The sequence below is a fragment of the Dendrobates tinctorius genome, unplaced genomic scaffold, assembly GCF_039654945.1.
Source record: "Dendrobates tinctorius isolate UK_male_01 unplaced genomic scaffold, ASM3965494v1 ptg000211l, whole genome shotgun sequence".
In the NCBI taxonomy this organism is placed as follows: Eukaryota; Metazoa; Chordata; class Amphibia; order Anura; family Dendrobatidae; genus Dendrobates; species Dendrobates tinctorius.
Genome location: NW_027361878.1, coordinates 15,413,794 through 15,440,853, shown reverse-complemented (window position 1 = coordinate 15,440,853; position 27,060 = coordinate 15,413,794). Strand labels below are relative to the sequence as shown.

Below are 27,060 nucleotides of genomic sequence, written 5' to 3'. Positions count from 1 at the left end.
AGAGTCCTGATTACAGATGGTATTGGAGCAGGTTAGCCTGGAAGCAGATCAGGATTCTCTCTCAGCAGACGGGCTGTGCAGTCTCCTTCCTAGCGCTTTGTAGTGTGAAGCACTCCAGTACTTAGTTACTCTGAAATGCCTCTCTTCAGATGTTCCTAGAACTTTACTTGTATGACAGACAGCTGTAGCCTCTCTTGGGGACTCCTCTCCTGAGTCCTGGCTCACTAGTCAATTGCTGTTGTGTCCCAAGTCTTTGCTGGGAGCAGGGCATTTACAGCCTCCTACTCCTCTGGTATCTGTGGTAGGACCGTCAGTATCCGTACCACTGTGGAGACCAGGCTCCAGTTCTGTGCGCTCTCAAGCTGAGGGAGCTCGTCTTCTGCAGCTCAACCTCTCAGCTTCGCACCTCCCGTCCGCACACTTCACCCTCCGCAGACTATCTGATCTCTTTCCCTCCTGGCCCTCAGAGGACACCCATTTCCAGAATCCTGGTTGAGTTCCCCCTGCTGGCCCAGAGTGGAACGGTGTTGCATGCATTAGGTTAACTGCTGGAGAGACCCATCACTGCTTCCAAGCCTGGCATTACCCTCCCCTGGAGGAAGGCAAAGCCAGTGTGGCAACCATACCCCTGGGGGCGCCACACCTGCAACTATGAGATTTTCATATTTCTGGAAACATGCTGACTAGACGTGTCCGACCTTGCTCAATTCACTTGAATGGAGTGAGACTGCGCACGTCTAGTCGGCACATAACCGCATTTGTGCAGATTGAATACTTGCAGAGACGCGCCCGTTCTCGGCACTGGCACCAGAGAATCCTGACAGCATGGACAACCCCTTTAAGAAACTATGCATAGTGAGTTGTATTCATTTTGAATCCGCGAAAAACGTATGGCAGGTCTCAGTATTTGTTTGAGCCATTCACGATTAAACATGAAGACAGAGAAATGATCATAACCTGCAGCTTCAGCGAGGCATGTGATGCACGTCGTGCCTACTTTCCCTGTATTGTCACTGGAACATCATGAATCAATAGACTAAATACAGAAATGCTCACATGAAAAACATGCAGCATTACATTATCGCTCTTCGTGTATAACTATTACTGTCATATTAAAAAATAACACCTCCGAGATGCTTCTTTCGGTAAAGATTTGTCACCGGGGAGTAGGAGGGGCGCAGTGATACCTCCGTTTTGGCTGCCTCTCATTGCCTTTATTTAACAAGGAGCAAAGCATTGACTGAAATCTGCCAAGCGGAATTTGCATCGGAGATAGGTTTAAAACAACCCACACAGCAGACTCTCACCAGGGTCTGTGTAAAAGGGAGTGTGACTTCTGGGTAAGGATACGAGTAGTCATGTTTTTCTGCAAAAGACTGACTAATCTAGCCCCCTCGGTGGAAGAGATTCGGCAGCGGAAATTCCCATTCCATCATGGAATCTAACCGTTTTCAATGAAAATTGTATCATCTTGAATTCTATAACCCACAAATCTCTATATAAGATCACCCTGACATGTTTTCTGCCCGTCAAAGCCAATGCCCACTAACCCATCACCATGCAATTTGTCAAAGCAGAATGGACAGAAAAAAAAAACAGCACTTTAATTCCTGTGCATGCTGTAAGTTAATTAACTTGCTGGAGTCAAGAAGGTGGAGCCATACAGTATAAAGGTGGGTTAAAATCCTGCACTTGCCTCATTGTACCTTATTTTTTGGTGCATGCGCAGTGCATCGTGTTGCACATGCCCTGGCATTCTATGGATGTCATCATTAGCCAATGTATGTTACTTCATTGAAGAAAAAAAAAAACACTAATTCCAGTGCACCACATGTTACTGGATATCATCAAGAAAAATGCCAAAATGCCTTGTCCTGGCTTCATTGGCACAATGTAAGCACAACCATCTTCACTGCACATGTGAACTAGAAGATGCATAAAATTTCAAACAGGCTTGATGTGATGCACCTCATCTTCCATTCTTCATGCACACAGTTAGGGTAGTGATAGCTTGACTTTTCTCAGCACAACTCCACCTACTTGTCATCAGCTAATTAATGGCATATGGGCAGGGGCGCACGTCGGTAGATTCTCTCATCCGAGAGTATAGGGTCAATTATGCAAATTATACGGTCATCAAACTCTGCTTAGTGACAGCATAGTGTGATACGATTCTCTCAGATGAGAGAATCTTACCACAGGTGAGGAGGAGATGGAGAACAAAATTTCTCCATCTTCTCCATTGTGCCAGTGAGTGTTAATCGGACTGCACTCAGATGTCATAATTCATAACAATTCACATTATTGATGGCGTTGCTATGTAACGATTTTATGTGACTTTTCAATTTTACTGTTTGTAGAGACAGGGGACAAACTGCACGGAGCTATGAATCCTAATGATTGGCACTTCTGATGCTAGGAAAAGCTGCTCCGGTGACATCTATTACAATGCCAGGACACATATGCGTAAGGATCTTCAGTATGCTGGAATATCAATCCAGGATCTCATCCTCTGTAATCAGGATGAGTAGCTGCTGCATACTGATCCATCACTGTGGTACAGGTCTGGCTTGGGCGCACGCCTTTGTGGCGCCCCTGAGGATTCAGTTGCCACAGAGGTACTGCACCTCCTCCTGAGGTGTGGTATCCCACCATCCAGGTAAGTTGGAGGCTCCTGACCACGCTCCAACACTCGCATCCCACACAACACAGTAGTTCAGCAAAGCCACATTGCGGCTCCCTGCTTGGAGTGTAGCAGAGCACCTTTGGTGGTTCCCTGCTTGGAACACGAAACGTGCTGGGAGGCGGGTGGAGTTAGAATACATAAAAGAGTGGGAAGGTTTAGGATTTCAGTTCAGTTCGGAGTCAGTCAGAGAGGAGTGAGGAGAGAAGATCCCTGGGAGAGGGATGGAGGAAGGAGGTGCTGCAGCTGCCTCAGTGACCTGGGTCTGCTGGCACGGGAAAGGAAAGAAGGAGAAAGACATTGAACAGAAACCTGATCTTCCATAAGAAAGAAAGACAAGTACGGAACGTAGGAGTAAAAGGGAACAGAGGACGTGGGTTAGAGGAAGAACCCTGCCTAGAAGTACTAAGTGCAAGGCCGGGGCCCGGTCCCCGAGGTTGTATGGACACTAATGGTTCTGCAGCAGACACCGGTGGAGTAGTGGGCTGTAAATGCACTACTCCCATCTCAGACTTGGGGGCACAACAGCAACATTGATAGTGAACCGGGACTTAGGAGCAAGGAGTCCCCGAAGCAGGCTACAGCTGTCTGCCGTACAAGTAGAGTTCTTGGGAACATCTGTCAGGAGGAACTCCAGTGTAACTCAGTACTAGGAGTACTTCACACTTAAAGGCGCTATAGAGGAGACGTTCAGAAAGGTACATGTTGGCGGAGTGTTGGAAGGGAGCATCCTATCTTGCCTGGAGGTCGACTAAGTCACTGACCCAGAGGACACGGCACGGAGGCAGGCACCTGTGTGTACTACAGACTGTGAGTAATGCTTTGGAACTACAAGCCCTGGTGTCCTCCATTCATTCCGGCTCCAACACACCTGGTACCGCTACATCTGGGTACCAGCTTCTACACTGCCTGCGCCTCTCCCCTACCCCTGCATCTACACTGCCCTGGAACCACAGCTCCACCTGTGGGGAGCTTCACCATCTTGGCTGCAACACACCACCAGTCCCAGAGGATCTGCATGCAGCGTCGGCTTAACTTCTCACTTGCCGAACACCACAGGTGGCGTCACAAACTATTCATTCAATTCACTACATTCCACCATTTCAATTCCCCCATTACTTGGGCGCCCAGGGCCACGGACCGGGTCACCGCTGCTGTGACATTCCCTTCTGAGAGACCGGCCCGGTACCGAGTACCCCACAGCCCTGGGAGGGCGACCCACCTTTAAAAGAGATTTTCAGGAGGAGAAAAACAAAAAATAGTGTATAATGGTATTAATTAAAAGGAATATGTCAGCAAGCTTTCGTTATTTAAACTGAGAGCAGCATGATGTAGGGTCAGAGACCCTGAATCCAGCAGTGTGTCACTTATTAAACTGTGTGTTGTAGTTTCAATGAAATCAGTGTTTTATGACCAGGAGATTATCACTACAGGACTAGGTCTCACAGTAGTCCAGTTACTCTATGTAACCCCGCCCCCTACACCTATTGGCAGATTCCTAACAATGTACAGTGTACACCGGTAGCTGCCAATCAGTGGTGTGGGTGGGGTTATAGACAGCTCAGCATTCTGACCACTGCTACATCTACACCAGAGAAAGCAGGGATTTTATCAAAAACTGCACCAAGCAGCCCATTAAGTAACACATCCTTCAAATCAGGGTCTCCCCCTTACATCATGCTGCTCTCAGATTACATAGAAAAAACCTGCTGACACCTTCCCTTTAACCCCTTTATGTATCCATACGTCCAGGTCGCCTAGTATTTAACGACCTTGGACGTATGGATACGTCATAGCTTTAATGAGGCATTAATGCTAGTATTAAAATTCTGCCGCCATCTTACCTCAGAGTACATGGTGTCGTCATACCAGAGGATGGCGACAACCCCCCTGCAACTACGATCGCTGTGATTGGCAGCTCAATTCTGACCAGCCAATTGCAGTGTTTTTCAGGCAATCAAATTGCCTTAAACACTGATGTCCAGCCTAGGATCAGTGCTGCAAGCGTTGCCTCACCAGGGCCAGCTCCGATTGGTGCGATTGCAGCAATCAGAGTGCAAAGACGCGCTGTGACCTGCAAGTGACCGCCATGTACATCCTCATTCTAGCTTTGGATTTGTAAAGGAGGGGTCACTCAGTCCTTCTGTGCATTGTGCTGGGCCTTGTGGTGCCTGTGACATTGCAATTACTGTTGCTGCCTGTGCCTGCTCCCGCTCCGTCTGAAAAGAAGAAAGATGAAAGAAGAGTCCCTGATCCTTGCCTGATCTCTCCTCATCCACCACAATCCCCTCTCCACCCTTTATGCCCTGTACACCTCTCCCACCCCTGCTGCCGAGTGCTGATCAGTACTTGATTGCTCTATTTTTGACAGGTTTTTTTTCCTGTGCATCCTGCAGGGGCCAAGTGCTGATCAGTGACACAAATCACTGATCAACGTCTGAAGTAATTGTCATCTACCACAGCATTTTTTTTCTGAATTGAGTTTGTGTCAGCACAGGAAATAAAGAATCATCCGTGCGTTCGTCCTAAAGCTGTCGAGCGCTGATAACTGACGCACATCAGTGATCAACCTGTTGCTTTTTTTCCTTTTCTTCATAAAAAAAAGTTTACACCAAGCACTCACACAACTTAATAAACTCTGGTACTCACACAAACTTCATATACGTAAAAAAAAATGTCCCACTTGTCCCAATCACTGTATTCAGCCTTCCTTGCCTCTGACACGAATAATGAGGGAGAGGTTCCCACCTTCCTATATTTTTCCTCCTCCTCGTCCTCTCCCTCAAGTGATGCTGAACCGCCACACAGTCGCCCCATAACAGAAACTGAATTTGCGCCCACCATTACTGACCCAGTTTCGACCTCACCTCCCAAAGATTATGAGCCACTAATTCCTGATTTTGTGGCGCAATCAAGAATTAAATATGACACCACCGACCTCACAGAAATTGACTTTTTCAAAGTCTTTTTCTCTGAGGATTTTGTAAACCTCTTGGTGGGCCAAACAAATTTGTATGCCCTGCAATTTTTGGCACAAAACCGTCCATCATCATTTTCAAACTGGGGAGGAGTTGATCTCTCTGATCAAGTCCTCCAGCTGTACAGTGCCAAGGTGTGGTACAAGAAGCTGGCTAGGCACATCGTACAGATGGCAATGCACAACGCTTTTGTACTATCACGATGTGCAGGCCAGACCAGTATGTCGTACCTTCAGTTCCAGATGGTAGTGATCAAGGCCCTAATCTTTGGAGATCAGGAAGGAGAAGGCTCCAGTACTTATGAAACTGAAGATCATATCGTACCAGGCCAACATTTCTTGGGGAAGGTCCCTCAAACCACAAAAAAAGGGGTCACAAAAGAGGTACCGAGTGTGTTACAGAAGGGGGATACGCAAGGACACCACTTATCAATGCGACACCTGCCCCGACAAATCTGACCTGTGTATAAAAGATTGCTTCAGACTGTACCACACATCCATAGACTACTAAATTACCGTATTTTTTGAACTATAGAAAAAATTGAAGCAAAAAATGTTGTCAATTCTGTACTTAATATCCCCTATCCTGGTATATATGGTCCCCTCATCCCCATCTTGATACACTTGGCCCCCTCATCCCTATCCTGGTATGCATGGCCCTCTCATAACTTTCTTGGTAGGTATGGTCCCCCTCATCCCTATCCTGGTCTGCAGGGTCCCCATCTTGTCCTAGTATGCATGGCCCCCATCTCGTCCTAGTATGCATGGCCATCCTTAACGAGGTATGATTGGCGCCCATCCCGGTCCTGGTATGATTGCCCCCCATCTTGGTATGCATGACCCCATCAGAAAACATTAAAAAAAACATTACACTTACCTTCCTGATGCTCCTTCGCAGCATCCTGTTCTGCAGCTGTCGGCGGTCACGTGTGCTGATATTTAAGGGAAATTAATATTCATGGAATAGGGTGAATATTCATTTCTCTTAAATATCTGCACACGTGACTGCCGGCAGCTGCAGGAAGGCTCCGGCTGACACTGTGCTCGCTAGAGAGCAATGAATACTCACCGCTTTGCGTGCACACAGTACTGGCGTGCAGAGCATTAAGTATTCCGACAGCTGCCCTTTGGCTTGCATACAGCGCATGATGTCCCTGCCATGCGCTGCTTACAAGCATTAAGCAGCTACTGGCATTGAAACAAGACGCTGTGAGGGAGCACCAGAAGGTAAGTGTAATGGTTTGTTTTTTTTAATGTTTTCTGATGGGGCCATGCATGCCAGGATCGGGATGAGGGCTAATTATTCCAGGATAAGGAAAGGAAGAGACCAATCATATCAGGACTGGGATGGGGGCAAATCATACCAGGATGCCATTAAAGAGAAATTAATATTCATTGCCCTCCACGCCCATGAGCGTGGAATGCAGTGAATATTCATTTCTCTTTAGAAGCGGGCACAGGAGTTAGCTGCAGGCACTGGATCCTGCCTCTGTGACCTGCTGCTCCACCGAAACCTCCCCCACCTCCCAACTAGCCAGAGCAGGTACATTGGACTATAAGACACCCCCCCCATTTTCTTCCACATTTTTGGAAAAGAAAAGTGCATCTTATAGTCTGAAAATATGGTCATTTCTAACTTACACAACTCATGTATGCCAACCTGACGTACCCTACGCAACTCACGTAAACAACCTGACAAACACTACATAAGTCACGTATACCAACCTGATGCCCTCTACACAACTTACGTATGCCACTAATTCTAACATTCGTATACCAGGAAACAGTAGATCAGTTCCAAAATGGGGGCACTTGTAGGCCATTTCCACTGTTTAGTTGCATCAGGGGCTCCACAAACACTACATGATGTCCACAGACCATTCCATCAAAGTCTTTTGAGGTCCATTTTCTCCTGTTACCTCTTTGAAAATTATTTGGGGGAGCTAAAATGACATTTTTGTGTAAAAATTTTTTTTATTTATTTTCACAACTCAACGTTATCATTTTCTGTGAAACACCTTGGGGTTCAAGTTGCTCACCACACATCTAGATAAATTCCCTTGAGGGTCTAGTTTCCAAAATGGGATCACTTGTGGGAGGTATCCACTGGTTAGGCATATCAGGGGCTCTCCAAACATGACATGATGCCCACATACCATTCCATCAAAGTCTGCATTCCAAAACATCTCTCCTTCACTTCCGAGCCCTGACATGCACACAAATAGTAGTTTTCTCCCACATAAGCGGCATATGTGTACTGAGGAGAAATTGAACAAAACTTTTGGGGTCCAATTTCAACTTTTCCCCCCTGCGAAAATAAAAAATTTGGGGCTAAAAGATCGTCTTGTATTTTAACGGCTCTAAATTATAAACTTCTGTGAAGCACTTGGAGGTTCAAAGTTCTCACCACACATCTAGATAAGTTCCTTGAGGTCTCTAGTTTCCAAAATGGGGTCACTTTGGGGGGGGTTACACCATTTAGGCACATCAGGGGCTCTCCGAATGCAACATGGCATCCGTTTTCAATTCCAGCCAATTGTGCGCTGAAAAAGTGAAACCGAGCTCCTTCCCTTCCGAGCCCTGCTGTGTGCCCAAACAATGGTTTTCCTTCACATATGGGGTATCAGTTTACTAAGGAGCAATTTCATAACAGACTTTGGGGTCCAATTTTTTCTGTTACCCTTGCGAAAATAAAAAATTTGGGGCTAAAGGTCATGTGAAAAAAATTGTGATTTTTTTTTTTATTTTCACGGTTCTATGTTATAAACTTCTGTGAAGCACTTGGGGGTTCAAAGCGCTCACCACACATCTAGATAAGTTCCTTTGGGGATCTAACTTCCAAAATAGGGACAATTGTGAGGGATGTTCACAGTTTAGGCACATCAGGGGCTCTCCAAAGATGACATGACGCCTGCATACCATTTCATCAAAGTCTGCATTCCAAAACATCACTCCTTCCCTTCCGAGCTCTGATGTGTGCCCAAATAGTAGTTTTCTCCCACATATGGGGTATCGGCGTACTGAGGAGAAAATGCCCCAAACTTTTGGGATCCAATTTCTCCTGTTACCCTTGTGAAAATTATAAAATTATGGCTAAATGATCATTGTTGTGGGAAAAAAAATCTGAATTTTTATTTTCACGGTTCTATGTTATAAACTTCTGTGAAGCACTTAGGGGTTCAAAGTGCTCACCACACATCTAGATAAGTTCCTTAAGCGGTCTAGTTTCCAAAATGGTATCAGTTGTGGGGGGTTTCCACTGTTTAGGCACATCAGGGGCTCTCCAAACGGGACATGGCATCTGCTAATTATTCAAGCAAATTTTGCATATAAAAGTCAATTGGTTCTCCTTCCCTTACAAGCTCTGCCGTGCGCCCAAACTGAGGTTTTCCCTATATATAGGGTGTCGGCATGTTCATGAGAAACTGGACTACAAATTTTGGTGTCAATTTTTTCCTGTTACCTTTGTGAAAATAAAAAAACTAAATAAAATTTTAGCGAAAAAAAGTTAAATGTTTTTTCCTTTCACATTCAATTAATTCTTGTGAAACACCTCAAGGGTTAATAAACTTCAACACGTATTTTTGGCACATTGAGGGGTGCAGTTTTTAGAATGGTGTCACTTTTGGGTATTTTCTGTCATGTAGGCCTCTAAAACTCACTTCAAATTTATTGTGGTCCGTAAAAAAATAGAGTTGTAAATTTTGTTGTAAAAATGAGAAATCGCTGGTCATTTTTTATCCTTTCTAACCTCCAAACCCCCCAAAAAAATTATGTTTCAAAAATTGTGCTGGCGTAAAGAAGACATGTGGGAATTGTTAATTATAAACTATTTTGTGTGACATAACTCTCTGATTTAAGGGCATAAAAATTAAAAGTTTTAAAATTACTAAATTTTCACCAAATTTCCGATTTATTGTCAAATAAACATAAGTGATTACAAATAAATTTTACCACTATCATAAAGTACAATATATCATGAAAAAACAGTCTCAAAGTCAGTGGAAGGGTTTCAGAGTTATGACCATATAAAGTGAGTGGTCAGAATTGAAAAAATTGGCCTGGTCATCATGCAGAGAGCCTTGGGGGTTAAAGGGGTCAATATCCCTGATGAGGAAACCTTTAATATACTCATAAATATACTTTTACAATTAATTCTGCATTATCTATTATTATACAACTTGTATTTAAAATATTCAGATACCAGTATCGTATATAAGCTAGCACTGGGACCATAAAACTGAATTAACAGAACATTTCTTTATTTCTTTATCTTTGCTGTACATTACCACACAAAATTCACATAAGATATTTTAACGACACTTTAAGGGTAAATTCACTCTAGACATTTTTTCAGCGTTTTTTTTTCTGCAACAAAACCTTATCTATTGACAAGAAACAAGCTGCAGAAAAAAAAGCATGTTTTTCTTGGTTTTTCGCAGGATTTTTTATGCTTTTTTTTGTGCGTTTTTTGCAGCGGTTTTGGCATGCTAGATTTGTCTCTTATGCATGCTGATAAAGATTAGTGTTGAAAAAAAAAAAAGTCCTATTCCATAGAATCAGGTTTTGACAAAAAAAATGCAGTAAAACCTGATACCAGCGTTTTTTGACCACCCATTCAAATCAATGGGTGAAAAACGTTGAAAAAACTCTGAAAGTGACATGCTGTGTACATGAGATGTATGAAATCTCATAGACTTGGCTGGAACTGTAAAATGCAGCTGAAAATTAGCATAAAAAAAGCCGCAAAACCACCTAGTGTGAACTTAGCCTACATATACAGTCATATGTTAAAGTTTGGGCACCCCTATTAATGTTAACCTTTTTTCTTTATAACAATTTTGTTTTTTGCAACAGCTATTTCAGTTTCATATATCTAATAACTGATGGACTCAGTTATATTTCTGGATTCAAATGAAGTTTATTGTACTAACAGAAAATGTGCAATCTGCATTTAAACAAAATTTGACCGGTGCAAAAGTATGGGCACCCTTATCATTTTCTTGATTTGAACACTCCTAACTACTTTTTACTGACTTCCTGAAGCACTACATTGGTTTTGTAACCTCATTGAGCTTTGAACTTCATAGCCAGGTGTATCAAATCATGAGAAAAGGTATTTAAGGTGGCCACTTGCAAGTAGTTCTCCTATTTGATTCTCCTATGAAGAGTGGCATCATGGGCTCCTCAAAACAACTCTCAAATGATCTGAAAACAAAGATTATTCAACATAGCTTTTCAGGGGAAGGATACAAAAAGTTGTCTCAGAGATTTAACCTGTCAGTTTCCACTGTGAGGAACATAGTAAGGAAATGGAAGAACACAGGTACAGTTCTTGTTAAGCCCAGAAGTGGCAGGCCAAGAAAAATATCAGAAAGGCAGAGAAGAAGAATGGTGAGAACAGTCAAGGACAATCCACAGACCACCTCCAAAGACCTGCAGCATCATCTTGCTGCAGATGGTGTCACTGTGCATCGGTCAACAATACAGCACACTTTGCACAAGGAGAAGCTGTATGGGAGAGTGATGCGAAAGAAGCCGTTTCTGCAAGCACGCCACAAACCGAGTCGCCTGAGGTATGCAAAAGCACATTGGGACAAGCCAGTTACATTTTGGAAGAAGGTCCTGTGGACTGATGAAACAAAGATTGAGTTGTTTGGTCATACAAAAAGGCGTTATGCATGGAGGCTAAAAAACACAGCATTCCAAGAAAAACACTTGCTACCCTCAGTAAAATTTGGTGGAGGTTCCATCATGCTTTGGGGCTGTGTGGCCAATGCCGGCACCGGGAATCTTGTTAAAGTTGAGGGTCGCATGGATTCAACTCAGTATCAGCAGATTCTTGACAATAATGTGCAAGAATCAGTGACGAAGTTGAAGTTACGCAGGGGATGGATATTTCAGAAAGACAATTAACCAAAACACCGCTCCAAATCTACTCAGGAATTCATGCAGAGGAACAATTACAATGTTCTGGAATGGCCATCCCAGTCCCCAGACCTGAATATCATTGAACATTTGTGGGATGATTTGAAGCGGGCTGTCCATGCTCGGCGATCATCAAACTTAACTGAACTGGAATTGTTTTGTAAAGAGGAATGGTCACAAATACCTTCATCCAGGATCTCATTAATAGCTACAGGAAGCGACTAGAGGCTGTTATTTTTGCAAAAGGAGGATCTACGAAATATTAATATCACTTTTATGTTGAGGTGCCCATACTTTTGCACCGGTCAAATTTTGTTTAAATGCAGATTGCACATTTTCTGTTAGTACAATAAACCTCATTTGAATCCAGAAATATAACTGAGTACATCAGTTATTAGATATATGAAACTGAAATAGCTGTTGCAAAAGCCAAAAAATTGTTATAAAGAAAAAAGGTTAACATTAATAGGGGTGCCCAAACTTTAACATATGACTGTATATGTTTTTTTTTAAAAAAAAAGTTTTTTTCTTCAGTAGATAGAGACGACGCTGCCAGTTCCAGCCCAATATGGGGGTCCCGTTTGGCTCATCATCTCTGCCCCTTTAGCACCATTATGCTTAAGGCTAGTTTCATATGTATAGACGTCTCATGGCACAAAAAAATGCAGACATTCTTGAGGTCAGATACCTTTTCTCATCCCATGAGTATTAGGGAATATTATATTATAGGGTAACTTAGTTAATCCGTTAATCTCGTTCTTCCCTCATTATTTCGTATATAAAGCTGCCAATACACTTCATAGAACTGTCCTCAGAATGATTTACGGAGTCGTAATTTTTAAGTACAATAATAATCAATTTCCCAATATTCCCTCGTGAATTACTCACCATTTTAATGATCTCCGGATAAACAGGTTCTATGAGCACTCCTCTGTTCGTAGCGATGCACTCCACCAGCTCGTTCAACGCTGCCCTCTTAATCTCCTTGCCTTTCAGGTCGGCCACACAGTCCATAAAGTGGAAGATAACTGAGCATTGTTGGAGCTTCTTGCAGAACAAGTCATGGAGCTCAGACACGGGGGCATCTGCAAAGCGAAGGAGAAAGCAAGAGTCATTGGGGCTTAGGTCGCTTCAAAGAGGTTCTGCCGCCGCCAAAAAAATCAAAGCAAAACTGCTCCCAGGCAACTCATCGTTACATGGCAGCAGGTGGCTGGAATATTGACGGTCGAATATGCTACGTTCCCACCTGATGTCTTGCGCTAATCTTCTCCTGACATCAGGTGGAATGTAGTGATGAGCCAGCGTGCGCGGATAATGTGTTATCCGATCATGCTCAACCGAGTGTCTTCGGCGTGCTCGAAAAATATATTCCAGTCCCCGCGACTGCACGTCACACGGTTGTTCGACAGCCACAACACATGCAGGGATTGCCTAACAAACAGGAAATCCCGGCATGTGATACAGCTGTAGAACAGCCGCGGGGATTCGAACAAAGCGGTCAAGGAATGGTGCTGTTAAAGAAGCACTCCTCCTCCTCCCATCAAAGTTTCTATCCTCTTAATATATTGCAACCATGATATTATATAGCACGGTGTACTTCCAATTGCTCATTTTGCCTTTCTACCCAGGTAATTCTCCTCTTTTCCATTAGGTCTATGACATCATGTGATTAAAAAGTGACTAACTGAAACCTTCTAAGCTCTATATAGAAACAGGAGGTCGGTTTTTCCTGTATGAGTCATGAGTCACTGCAAAAGTCTCTGACAGGGAGAAGCAGCAGAGCAGTTGGGTCAGGAGTTGAAGAGGGGAATGATAAATACAGGGACAAGAGACTTCCTGTTTCTACATAGAGCAGAGAAGAATTATCTGGGTAGAAAGGTATAATGAGCAATTGTAAGTATACAGTGCTACATAATATGATGGCTGCAATATAATATCCCCTTGACCCCCCCCCAGACCATTTTCCGTTTTATGCTTTCTTTTGCCCCCCCCCCCCCCCCCCCTCCCAGAGTCATAACTTTTTTTTAATTTTTCCATCAATATGGTCATATGAGGGCTTGATTTTTGCAGGACGAGTTGTACTTTTGAATGACACCACTGATTTTACCATATAGTGTACTGGAAAGTGTGGTGAAATTCCCCAAAATATGCAATATCACAATTATTTTTTGGGTTTTTTATTCACCATTTTCAATGCTAAAACTGACCGGCAAATATGATTCCACAGGTCAGTGCAATCACCCAGATATCAAACAAGTACAGGTTCTTTTTTACTGAAGTGGTGGGCACGGGTGAGGGCTTATTTTTTACGCGCTGAGCTGACATTTTAATTGATAATAACATTTTGGGGTAAATACGATGTTTTGAACACTTGTTATAACATTTTGTTGCAATGTTGAGGGGGCAAAAAAACGTTATTCTGGCATTTCGATTTTTTTTCTTGTTACGCTGTTTACCAATCGGATTAATTTACATTATATTTTCATAGATAGAACATTTATGAACTCAGTGATGTCAAATGTATGTAGTTATTTTTTTTTTATGTTGAATGTTTGCAAAAGGGGGTGATTTGGAACTTGTGTTTTTTTACCTATTTTATAATTTTTTTATTTTTTTTTTACTTTTTACTTGCTTCAGTAGTCTCCGTAGGAGACTTGAAGCTGTGATCTTCTGATCGCTTGTGCTACACATAGCAGGGCTTCAACCCTGCTATGTGTAGCATAAGTCATCATCTGCTTAGAACGCCAGCCACAGGCATGAGTTCTTATGAGTTTCTCAATGATAGGCACGGCTTTCTTCTGCATACCCCCAGCTGTCTTGAAAACTCATCGGCGCCCCAGGATCATGTCACAGGGGTGCCGTTGGGCATGTTTTGTGGTGCGCTTCCTGTTGGCACGAGTTAAATGCCTTTGTCAGAGATTGTTAACAGCTGCGGGTGGATTGTGATTCCACCCGGAGCTGTAAGATGCACAACTGGTGATCAGATCAGCTGTCATGTGCAGGGAAAGATGCGGGCTCAGAGACAGAGCCCGCATCAAATGAAGGGACACAACCTATGACGTAGCTGTACATCATCGGTCGTGAAGGGGTTAAAGGATAAAACTTTCATGGGAGTGCTTTTCTAATTTTTATTTATGTTTGTATGTTCAGGTTTTTTGGTGTCTTTTAACCATTATAGACTTTTAAAGACACCAAGCATTTTAAAAAAATCAACATGCACATTCTTCAAGCATTTCTATTGTACTCAACAGTGTACAATAGAAGTCAATGGGATTGTTAAAAATGCATATGGAAGACTCCTGGGCATCTATTTGAGCATTTTGTCAGCACTCTTGCTTAAAAAAACCCAAAAGCGTTTATGTCATTGTTTTACAAATTTATAAAAAAAAAAGTCTGGAAAAATGTCAAACGCTGAGAAAAACAACCCTGGTGCAAAAAATCATTGAAAAAGCAACAAATGACCCAAAAACTGTGACAAAAGCCACACATCAGGTATACAAAACTCTAGAGAAAAGGAGCGATTATTGAAGCATCTTCTGACCTCCTGTAAAATATGGTGTGAATATACCCTAAGGAGAATGGCCAACAATGTACCAAGCTATTTTAGAGGCCTCGAAAAGATAAACCTTGAAAGGACACAGGCATTTCCGCAGCTCCATTCAAAGTCCTCCAAAATGAGGGCTCGGGCTCCAGTTCTAGTGATCAGTGGAGGATCTTTGTGGTTAGATTCCCAGCATACATTTTGACGCTAACATGTGGACAGGGGATACAAAAAACACCTTTATCCAGTGGCATGTAGAACTTTGGGCACCCCTGGTCAAAATTACTGCCACTGTGAACAGTTAAGCAAGTTGACGATTCGTATTTTAGGCAAAACAATATACTGTATATATATTTTCATCTTTTACATTTTAAAAATTACAAAAAGGAAAATGGTCCAATACAAAAGTTTGGGCACTCTGCATGGTCAGTGTCATGATCCAGGTCGGGGTTTGTTTCTGGTTATCTTCTTCCTGGTCTGATCATGAGGGGGTTAACACTCCCTGCCTCGTTTTGGGATCTGTTTGGCAATTTCAGCCCTGCAGGCAGCGTCAGTTATAGTTCCTGCCCCTGGCTTGAGTGGCTGACCTGGTTATACCCTGATTTGTCCTCTGCCCGTTTACCTAGGTCCCTTTTCCGTTCTCCCCTGTAATTACTCTCATCTTAGTGTTTGCTCTCTGTGTTGTGACCCCTTGGTATTTGACCCAGCTTGTCCTCTGACCTGTTTGTCTTCCATCTCTGGTGTTCCTGCTCCCGACTGGCTCTGACTTCTGGCTTGTTTCTGACCACGTGTATTGCTGTGACCTCTGGTACTCTCTGTTGCTGACTGGGCCTGTCTGACCACTTTTCTGCCACCTAGTGGTGCCTGTGCTGCGGCGCTGTGGTGCTCTGTTGTTAGTGTAGCCTTTTTCCCCTCACCAGCACCCCCTGGTGGAAGTTGCGCACTACAGCGCCTAGCAGCATTACAGTTAGTACCTAGTAGCACCCCTTTTTGCAAGTATCAAAAGATTTTAAAAGCTTTTTGTAGCCAGCCAAGAGTCTTTCAACACTTTTTTGAGGGATTTTTCATCCATTCTTCCTTGGAAAATTCTTCCAGTTCTGTGAGATTCCTGGGTTGTCTTGCATGCACTGCTATTTTGAGGTCTAGCCACAGATTTTCAATGATGGTCAGATCAGGGGACTGTGAGGGCCATTGTAAGACCTTCAGCTTGCGCTTTTTAAGGTTGACTATTGTGGATATTATCGTGTGTTTAGGATCATTATCCTTTTGTAGAAGCCATCCTCTTTTCAACTTCAGCTTTTTTACAGATGGTCTTATGCTTGCATCAAGAATTTGTTGAAATTTCATTGAATGTATTCTTCTCTTTACCCTTAAAGTGTCCCTTGTGCTATTTGCTACTACAACACAACCCCAAAGCATGATTGATCCACCCCCATGCTTAATGGTTGGCGAGATGTTATTTTCCAGAAATGTTGTCCTTATTTCTTCACACATACCTTTGATCATTGTGGACAAACAGTTCTATTTTAACCTTATCTGTCCACAGGACACAGGAGATGTTTTCTTCTGATGACTCTTCCATGAAGACCATATTTGTTAAGGTGTCTCTTTACAGTAGAACAATGTACCACAACCCCAGAGTCTGCTAAATCTTTCTGTAGGTCTTTTGCAGTAAAGCAGGGAATCTGATTTGCCTCTCTAGCAATCCTACGAGCAGCTCTCACTGAAATTGTTATTAGTTTTCCACACCTCATCTTGACCTCCATTGTTCCAGTTAACTACCATTTCTTAATTACATTTTGAACTGAGGAAATGGCAACTTGAAAACACTTATAGCCTTCTCCTGCTCTGTGGACATCCACCATTTTCAGAGTTCTAGGCAGTTGCTTAGAAGAACCCATGGCATCTGATATCTTGGTCAAAGTTATCTGAGCACAAAAATCTCCAAGGGTGCCCAAACATTTGCATTGGCCCATTTTTCTTTGCAGTTAGTTTTTAAAATGTAAAATTTGAAAATATATATATATTTAGGCACGCCTGACTCTTTGTTCCTGGGTGGATTAAGACTACTACTATTAGCTGTGTGTTCAGAAATAGTTTCTGCTATTCCCACTATTCTAGAATTTCACCCATGAACTCCCTCCTGACTTGACTGACATCCCACAGTCACAGTCCATGCTGCATTTGCACAGCATCCTGCGCTTGTGCACTTAAGCGAGGTGTATTAACTATGCCATTATTTGCACATACATCAGATACAGTTGGTGGTGGCTTGTGATCATGTGCCCAGCCAAGAGACGGATCAGCCCTTGTGACTGTTCCGGAGAGTGGCTCCACCCCCCTGACTAGTTTCCACATTTATTTTCTGGGTGGTGCTGAATCTTCCAGATTATGAAATAACATTAAACAATTAAAACTAAGTACTTTTAAAGGGATGTAATTGCTTATTGATATAGCATAGGCAATACGTAGACAGAGAAGGGGGCTGACTTAGCCATTAAAATGAGCCAATCAATCTGACATTACGTTCCAACACGTATGTCAAACATAGCACTGAAAAAGGAGTTATGGGGAGCTGAAATCATGGTGGGCATTAAGAGATTGGTAGATACTGAGAAATAAATCAGTAGGTAAGGTTTTCATATATTTATAGTAGCAACGCAGCTTGACACAGTTTTGAGAGTGGTCACCCTTTTAATTGAAAGCAGAGAACTTTATTACACTGGACCGTAGAATGAAATGTCATGTAATTTTTTATACATACACACACATTATATATAAATATATATATATATATATATACTTTATATATATATACACACACACACACACACACACACAGTGAAATTCCTCCAATAATTCAGAACAAAATTAAGAGCGGATTCTATTCTAACATGTATTTTGGGTGTTCATAGTTTTCCTTAAGGCTTCCACATCAATTTTCTAGTGTCAAAAAGTCACAAATTTTGTCCACCATAGTTTATTTTCAGAATTTTGAATATTTACACCATTTTCACATCTTTTAAAAAGTGGGTGGTAAAGTAGGCTCATTTAGCTAGACAAATAAGTCTAAGCCAGATTGAGGAATTGCAGCTTTTTAAAAACTCACAATTCTCACTGCCGAAGGGGAAAAATGGCATAAAAAGTGAAAAAACAGCTCTAGGCAAAAGTGTTATATCTAAAGACATGACACCTTAATAAAGCAACACTGACATTAAAAATTCCACTCCATGTATACAGTTTTCTATGATTATTCAATATGCCAGAATATATGATAATCAAGCACCGGGTTGCATACATCTTTGCTTTCCATGTAATATCCTGCTGGCTATATGAAACACTGGGTACAAAATGTTACATAATTATACTAGTATCAAATTTTACAACATAATCTGTAAACATTATTAAATAAATCTCTTATGCCTGATGAGGCCAGTGTACTTACATTTGAAATTTTGAGAATGGCTGTGAAATCCTTTTTAAAAGTTTACCTTACTTACGGTATTTTAAGATGATCACCTTTTGTGTCCAGCTTTAACTGGATTATGATGATGTCAGTATTATACAACCATTCTGACAAATATTCACAGTAAGTACACCAGCCTCATTAGGTCTAAAATATCTATGTCATTATATATTCAGTTTATGTTCTGAAATCTGGTGACAGATCCGTTTTTAAATGAATATTCTTACAAAATAATGGAGAAAGGTTAGCCACATGCCACACAGATTAGTGCAGTATTTTGTGCCAAGTAAAAATGGAAAGACATACTTTTGTCAGCCAACTTATATTTCTCATCAGAAACACAATAAGATGTATTTCGTCACAGTTATTGTCATCAAAAGCTTCAAACTAATCTCTCACTTAAATGTCTTACTAATTGTATCAGGAGCCTGTACCATGCAGAGTCCCCTATGACTATTTACTACAGAGATGCGAGAACTCAATGTGCTGCCATATAGCGCACTGCAAGTACGAGCAGAGGAAGGTAAGAATATATTTATTTAATGTATTGGAAAATAGTGGCAGAACGGACATTATACCAGGAAGGGGCCCGAGATGGGGAACATTATAACATGAAGGGGCCCAGTATAGGGGGACATTATAACATGACAGGAGTCATTATACAAGGAAGAGGCCCAGGATGAGGCACAGTATATCAGTTTGGGGGACACTGTTATAGGATGTTTATATTAAAACTATCAGGAAGAGGCACAGGAAACGTTATACTAGTAAGGGGCCCGGGATGGGGGACATTATACATGGAAAGGGTCCAGAATGGGAGATTATACCAGGATACCATTATATCAGGAAGGGTCCCAGCACAGGAAAATTATACCTGGAAGTGGCCCGTAATAGGGGACATTATACATGGAAGGGTCCCAGGATCAGGACATTATACCAGGACGGAATTCATTAGACAAGAAAGAGGCCCAAGATGAAGCACAGTATATCAGTTGGGGGACATTGTTATAGGATGAGGGATATTATATCAGGAAGGGTCCCAGCACATGAGACATTATACCTGGAAGCGGCCCGGGATAGAGGACATTATACATGGAAGAGGAGCAGGATCAGGGATATTATACAAAGATATAAGATATTCTACAAGGAAGAGGCCTAAGATGAAGCACAGTATACCAGTTTGGGGGATATTGTTATAGGATGGGGGCCCAGCACATGAGACATTAAATAGGATGGGGACAGTGTTACAGGAAGGTACCTGGATAGGGACATTATTTCATGGAGGGTGAGCACATATGCCTTTGCAGTATCTAGCATGCTACAAAGGCAAATACATCTAACCAACATGAAGGTGGTGATCCATGTCCAAATTTTGCACTAGGGCCTATGGAGCTCTAGTTACACCATTGTCTCTATGATTTATTTATTATGGATATGTAAGTGGATCACCCCTAGGGCGAGTGGTGGTGGTTGATTTCACACTTACTCGGTACCGGGCCTGTTGTGAGTTCATTTTCCCCTTCACTACTGAGGCCCGAGGAACTCCCTCTTCTGGTGAAGAAAGGTAGTGAGCCTGATTGTCAAACACCTGGGGCTGATGATGATGACTGGCTGAGTGGAGTTAATGACTGGATATAAGGCTGCCGACGCCCTTCTGGCCTGCGGGTGATTTCTATGTGGACTTCTAGGAAACCAGTCTGATTCCTGCTCATCTAAAGCTAAGATTTCTGCTTTGCCTTTTTGCATTAGTGTTTTGTTTTCCTTGCTTTTCTTGATTCTGCCATTCCCTGCTGGGGTGAGCTGAATCTCCTTTTGCCTGTTGCTCTGTCTTCAGAATATTGCTGAGTACTGACATAGCTTTTTTGAAGCCTAGCGTCTTCAGGGCCTTTTTTACTGTCAGTTGTTGGCTCTTATTTTCATAGGGTTTTTCACGGATTGCAGACAGCAGCCTTCCTGTCCTTTCCTATCTAAGCTAGCGTGGGCCCCATCTTTGCTCAGTCTATCTTTCTGTCTGTGTTTTGTTCTTTCTTCTTGCTTCACCGTCATTATATGTTGGGGGCTGCCTTTTGCTTTGGGGACTGCTCTGGGGCAGTTTAGATTTCCCTTTCTGTCTTTAGGCTATGTAGTCCTCCGGCTGTGATCGAGGGGCCTAGGGCATCGTAGGAGCCCCCCACGGCTACTGCTAGTTGTGTTGATAGGTTCAGGGGTCTGCAATCCGATAGCTGCCAACTTCTCTGGTTTTCTGGACATAGCTAGCATTTCTATTTTTGCCTCCTACGGTGACTCAATCATAACACGGGCCGGTGTCTCAAAGGGGATGTGTCGTGGTGGCGGTGACCCGGTCTGTGGCCCTGGGTGTCCATGTAAAATACATGGATTGAATACATTTTATGTATGGATAAGTTTGTGACGCCACCTGTGGTATCTGGTCAGAGGTGACCAGCGCTGCAGTGTAGATCCTGTGGGACAGATGGTGGGATGCAGCAGAGGTGAAATAGCTCTCCACAGGCAGAGCTGTAGTCCCAGGGCAGCAATAGAAGATGTTGAGGCAGATGGTGTAGTGTTAGGCACAGGGATGTAGCAGTGCTGAAAGGGTTGGCACAGGAAGAAGGCAATGACACAGCTGAATGCAGTTCCAATGCTTTACTCACGTTTGTGGCAGAGACAGGTGCCCGCTTCAGTGCCGTGGTCTTCAGGTTAAGGGCTCAGCCAACTCCTAGGTATATGGAATGCACCCTTCCAGCACTCCCTTCCAAATGTGCCTTTTCTGAACATTTCCTTACTAGCGCTAATCTGAAGTACTTGTAGTTATTGTAATGGTCAACGTGTGACTGGACACACCGCCTCCAGCAGGGCGAATTTATATGACACACGCGACTCTGGATACACCGCCTCCATTAGGGCGAATTAAAATAATAAGACGTGCAGCTGGATACACTGCCTCCAGCAGGCGAATTTCAGAAATACACGTGAAACTGGATACACCGCCTCCAGGAGGGCAAATTTAAATAATAAGGGGAAACACCAGGGAAACAATTACAATGGAGGGCCCTGCGATAGGGAACGGGGATGTGGCGACCTCCTGCACTCTCCTGAGTCAGTGTCTCTACACTCCTACCGATCCCTAGGCCGGTTCCGCACCGGGCGCCGATCAGGATACCTTTAAACCCGAGCTCTCCCTGCACCTACCCCTTTCTAGTGAAATTGCCGGTGCAGAGACTAATCCCACCTCTGCACTGAAACACACATAAAGGAAAGGCACAAACAGGGAAACACCACTTAGCTTTGCTCTGTTGCTCTTGCTCCCAGCAACAGAGTCCACCACCAGAATGCAGCTTTCCACCTGAATAGCTGCCACCAAGCTCTGTCAGAGCTGCAAGGAAATCCCCTCAGACTCCTTCCACACCAGGACTCTGACTGGATGGTTGGAAATGGCCCCTATCACCAACACCAGTGAGAGCACATGACACACCTTTATAGTTAAGCCAGAGGAATCACACCTGTTAGTGATTCCCGTGTAATAACGCTAACCACCACCGGGGGCAAACTAGAACAAAAGACACCACTGTGTAATAATTCTAATGGCCACCGGGGGCAAAACCAAACTTAAGCATAAAGCTTAAGGAAAAAAAAAGGTTGCATGTGCTTTTAACTGTCATCATCCAACCTGGATCATGACAGTTATGAATTACACTCAAATTCCTCTTTCTTGCTGTTACTTATAACTCCTTACAATCATGTCCCGGCTCACACACGTTGCTGCTGTGTCATCGAGTCTTAGATGGGAATAAAGTGGTCTCAACTTCTATTCCTCCGGTTTCTGCTGTAGCATCATTAGTATCACACACAGCCTCGGATACTGGCACCCGGCCTTTGGTACATTAGGGAAGGGCTCTGCTCTAGTCCCCAGTCTCTCCTCCACACGTTCCGTACTTTTCTATCTTCCTTCTGAAGAACTTTTCTCTCTTTCCTTGCCAGCAGCTCCAGCTCACAGGGAGCTGCTGCAAACACGTCCTCTCTCCATCCCCCTCTAGGGATCTCATCTAACTTCCTGTCAGCTTTCCCCTCTTAGGCTAGTTTCACACTAGCGCTTATTCGACGCAGCGCACGGCGCCGCTAAGCCCCGCCCCCTGCCGGCTCCCTGCCCACCCCATCCGGTCATCGCCGCCTACTATCGCACATGGACGCTTGCGATCTGCGCACCTTATCTTTAGCATAGGGTGCGCAGATCGTGCGCTGGCAGGATTTTGGCGTGCGCTGCGCACCTTTGAAGATGCGCCATGCGGGCCGAAATGCAACATGCTGCGTTCGGCGCGCACGGGCGCACCTTCAAAAGAGGGGAAAGCGGCTTCACATTGCATTATGAAATATATAGCATTAGAACATTTCTAGGTTAGTGGTCGCACGTTTAGGGAAATGTTCACACTTTATTGCAGTGATGTGGAGAAGCTTCTATTTTATGCACCTCAGGAGGTGGGGGAGATTGGACACCAGAATCACATTGTGCCAGATGTCTCTTACTCATCGCATAAGGGGGAAACAGATTTATATAAAAAAAAAGGCTAATCAACGTGTACAAAGGAAATATTAGATAATGTGACACCACAAATTATTTAGGCTAGAAATGAATTTCAATAATCAGTATGATTAGAAGCAAAAGTAAAACACTATGAAGGTTGTTAGAGCCAATAAACGGTAAAATCAGGGTGTAAAAAAAGATAACATTCTGACAGTAATAAATCCTCCCTTTAGCCAAACATTTGTAAAGGAATCTGTCACCATATTTTCTCTACCCTAACTGAAAGCAGCATGATTTAGGGGCAGGGATTCACTTTCTGGGCTGCTTGCTGCAGTTTTAGTAAAAAAAAATCATTGTTTTATCTGCTGCAGATTTAACAGTTCTCTGAATGCTGAGCTCTGTTAAATGCAAGATGCAAAAACATCGGCCACGATTGAATTACTTGTGACTTGCTTCCAGTGGTTGTGGTACCGTAGTGGGTTTCAGTGCCACCCCAATCACTTGTTTAGCAGCAGTATTGTTATGGGCTTGCGGAACGCACCAAATAATATAAGATGGTATAGAGGTGCGTTCGCAGCCCGGGGTCCACTGTGCAGAGATGTTAATTGCTGCTTGGTAATGGCGGACACTATATGGCGGTATACTAAATGAACACATGCGGGTTAATGTCACCCGGTGTGTACAGAGGCGGACTCTGTTGCTTCACAGATCCGCACTACCACAGAACATGGATGCTGTAGCCTGTTAAAGCTCACAGAGCTCGGCAAAGTGAGTGCTGGAGTACAGTCACAGGACTCTGCCCAAGACACAGGGTCAGAGTCCCTCTAGACCACCAGCGCTCGGCGCTGCAGCTGCGGTGCCAGCAAGGTGTTAACCGAAAATATAAATGCACTAAGTGCACACTGCACCGCTCTGGCGGACGCCACTAACCACTCTAAGGTAGGAAAGCGCACGACTTGCACACGGCGCCGCACTGGCGGATGCAGCTACCTAATGCAGTCCTAAGGTGCTAGGAGCTGAACTGCACCATGTGGCGCTAAGTGAGGTGCTGTGACTTGGAAGCACAGTGGCATAGGACAAGCCACTAGTAGGCGCTGACTCAGAACCCCAAACCCTACAAGCATGCGTATCCAAGGGAGGGGTGTTATAATGAGTCAGTCACCAGATACAGTCATCCATCATCACACACACTTACCGCAAAAGAGTCTATACTAGAGCATGGCCGCGCGGCCATGCGACTCTTTTATAGCAGCGTCCTTCCGGGACTTTCCTAGTGGTCCAATGGGAGCAGAAATAGAACCTGAGCACATGACCTCAGACCTCCAATGAGAGGACTTCCCACGGGCATGCTCAGTGAGCCGAAAGAAGGACTTAGTCCCAAGAGCTGCTCGCTGCTGGCTATTGCAGGTTACTATAGCTGGACCCTGTCTGGCAACAGGAACAAAGCCAACAGTAATAAACTGAGCAGGACGCTGGGAACAATGTCTCTGCTGAGCAGGCTCCTCTGTGGCTGGAGAGGAATGGGAGACCACAAAAAGCAAGGCCCGGGATTCCTGCTGTGCAGAGGCAGGAACCCGACGCTTGACAAGTATATAGGGATCTTTGGCTGTGGGACCTGTGTTGTGGCCAAAGTTTCTGAGTAGCCCTAACCCAATGGAGCACATTTGAAATTCAGCATGAACTGAATGACAAGTTTGAATTTTAAAGATGCCAACAATAGAATTTTGATGCTTTGTACTTGTTGGCATTTTTGTTTGCAAGGACTATAGAAGGGTACATGTGGCTTACATCTGTGCATGATGTCACTGAGTTGATGTCACTGCTGTATAATATAACTGATATCTGGAGAGCGGTGATGTCACCGCTGTATAATATAACTGATATCTGGACAGTGGCGATGTCACTTCTGTATCATATAACTGATATCTGGAGAGCGGTGATGTCACCTCTGTATAATATAACTGATATCTGGAGAGCGGTGATGTCACTGCTGTATAATATAACTGATATCTGGAGAGCGGTGATGTCACCGCTGTATAATATAACTGATATCTGGAGAGCGGTGATGTCACCTCTGTATAATATAACTGATATCTGGAGAGCGGTGATGTCACTGCTGTATAATATAACTGATATCTGGAGAGCGGTGATGTCACCTCTGTATAATATAACTGATATCTGGAGAGCGGTGATGTCACTGCTGTATAATATAACTGATATCTGGAGAGCGGTGATGTCACCGCTGTATAATATAACTGATATCTGGACAGTGGCGATGTCACTTCTGTATCATATAACTGATATCTGGAGAGTGGTGATGTCACCGCTGTATAATATAACCGATATCTGGAGAGTGGCGATGTCACCTCTGTATCATATAACTGATATCTGTAGAGCGGTGATGTCACCGCTGTATAATATAACTGATATCTGGAGAGTGGCGATGTCACCGCTGTATAATATAATTGATATCTGGAGAGTGGCGATGTCACCTCTGTATAATATAACTGATATCTGGAGAGTGGTGATGTCTCTGCTGTATAATATAACTGATATCTGGAGAGCGGTGATGTCACCTCTGTATAATATAACTGATATCTGGAGAGCGGTGATGTCACTTCTGTATCATATAACTGATATCTGGAGAGCGGTGATGTCTCTGCTGTATAATATAACTGATATCTGGAGAGTGGCGATGTCACCGCTGTATAATATAATTGATATCTGGAGAGTGGTGATGTCACCGCTGTATAATATAACTGATATCTGGAGAGTGGCGATGTCACCTCTGTATAATATAACTGATATCTGGAGAGTGGTGATGTCACCGCTGTATAATATAACTGATATCTGGAGAGTGGCGATGTCACCGCTGTATAATATAACTGATATCTGGAGAGTGGCGATGTCACCGCTGTATAATATAACTGATATCTTGCGAGCGGTGATGTCACTGCTGTATAATATAACTGACTGATATCTGGAGAGTGGCGATGTCACCTCTGTATAATATAACTGATATCTGGGGAGCGGTGATGTCACCTCTGTATAATATAACTGACTGATATCTGGAGAGCGGTGATGTCACCGCTGTATAATATAACTGATATCTGGGGAGCGGTGATGTCACCGCTGTATAATATAACTGACTGATATCTGGAGAGTGGCGATTTCACTGCTGTATAATATAACTGATATCTGGAGAGTGGCGATGTCACTGCTGTATAATATAACTGATATCTGGAGAGTGGCGATGTCACTGCTGTACAATATAACTGCTATCTGGAGAGCGGTGATGTCACCGCTTTATAATATAACTGATATCTGGAAAGTGACGATGTCACTGCTGTATAATATAACTGATATCTGGAGAGTGGCGATGTCACTGCTGTATAATATAACTGACTGATATCTGGAGAGTGATGATGTCACTGCTGTATAATATAACTGATATCTGGAGAGTGGCGATGTCACTGCTGTATAATATAACTGATATCTGGAGAGCGGTGATGTCACCGCTGTATAATATAACTGATATCTGGACAGTGGCGATGTCACTTCTGTATCATATAACTGATATCTGGAGAGTGGTGATGTCACCGCTGTATAATATAACTGATATCTGGAGAGTGGCGATGTCACCTCTGTATCATATAACTGATATCTGTAGAGCGGTGATGTCACCGCTGTATAATATAACTGATATCTGGAGAGTGGCGATGTCACCGCTGTATAATATAATTGATATCTGGAGAGTGGCGATGTCACCTCTGTATAATATAACTGATATCTGGAGAGTGGTGATGTCTCTGCTGTATAATATAACTGATATCTGGGGAGTGGTGATGTCACTTCTGTATAATATAACTGATATCTGGAGAGCGGTGATGTCACCTCTGTATAATATAACTGATATCTGGAGAGCGGTGATGTCACTTCTGTATCA

General features: G+C 43.4%; 1 protein-coding gene across 3 annotated transcripts in view; it reads right to left on the bottom strand.

Annotated features, from left to right (window-relative positions):
• Positions 1-27,060, bottom strand: part of PPP2R5B (protein phosphatase 2 regulatory subunit B'beta) — a 166,279-nt gene that overhangs the window by 88,722 nt on the left and 50,497 nt on the right. For 2 of the 3 annotated variants that reach the window (XM_073554479.1, XM_073554480.1), the window contains exon 3: positions 12,477-12,673. In XM_073554479.1, the coding sequence (XP_073410580.1) occupies positions 12,477-12,673 (197 nt within the window). Of the gene's footprint in view, positions 1-12,476; positions 12,674-24,309; positions 24,371-27,060 lie in introns of those variants that run through there. The other variant, XM_073554481.1, reaches the window with a different exon arrangement.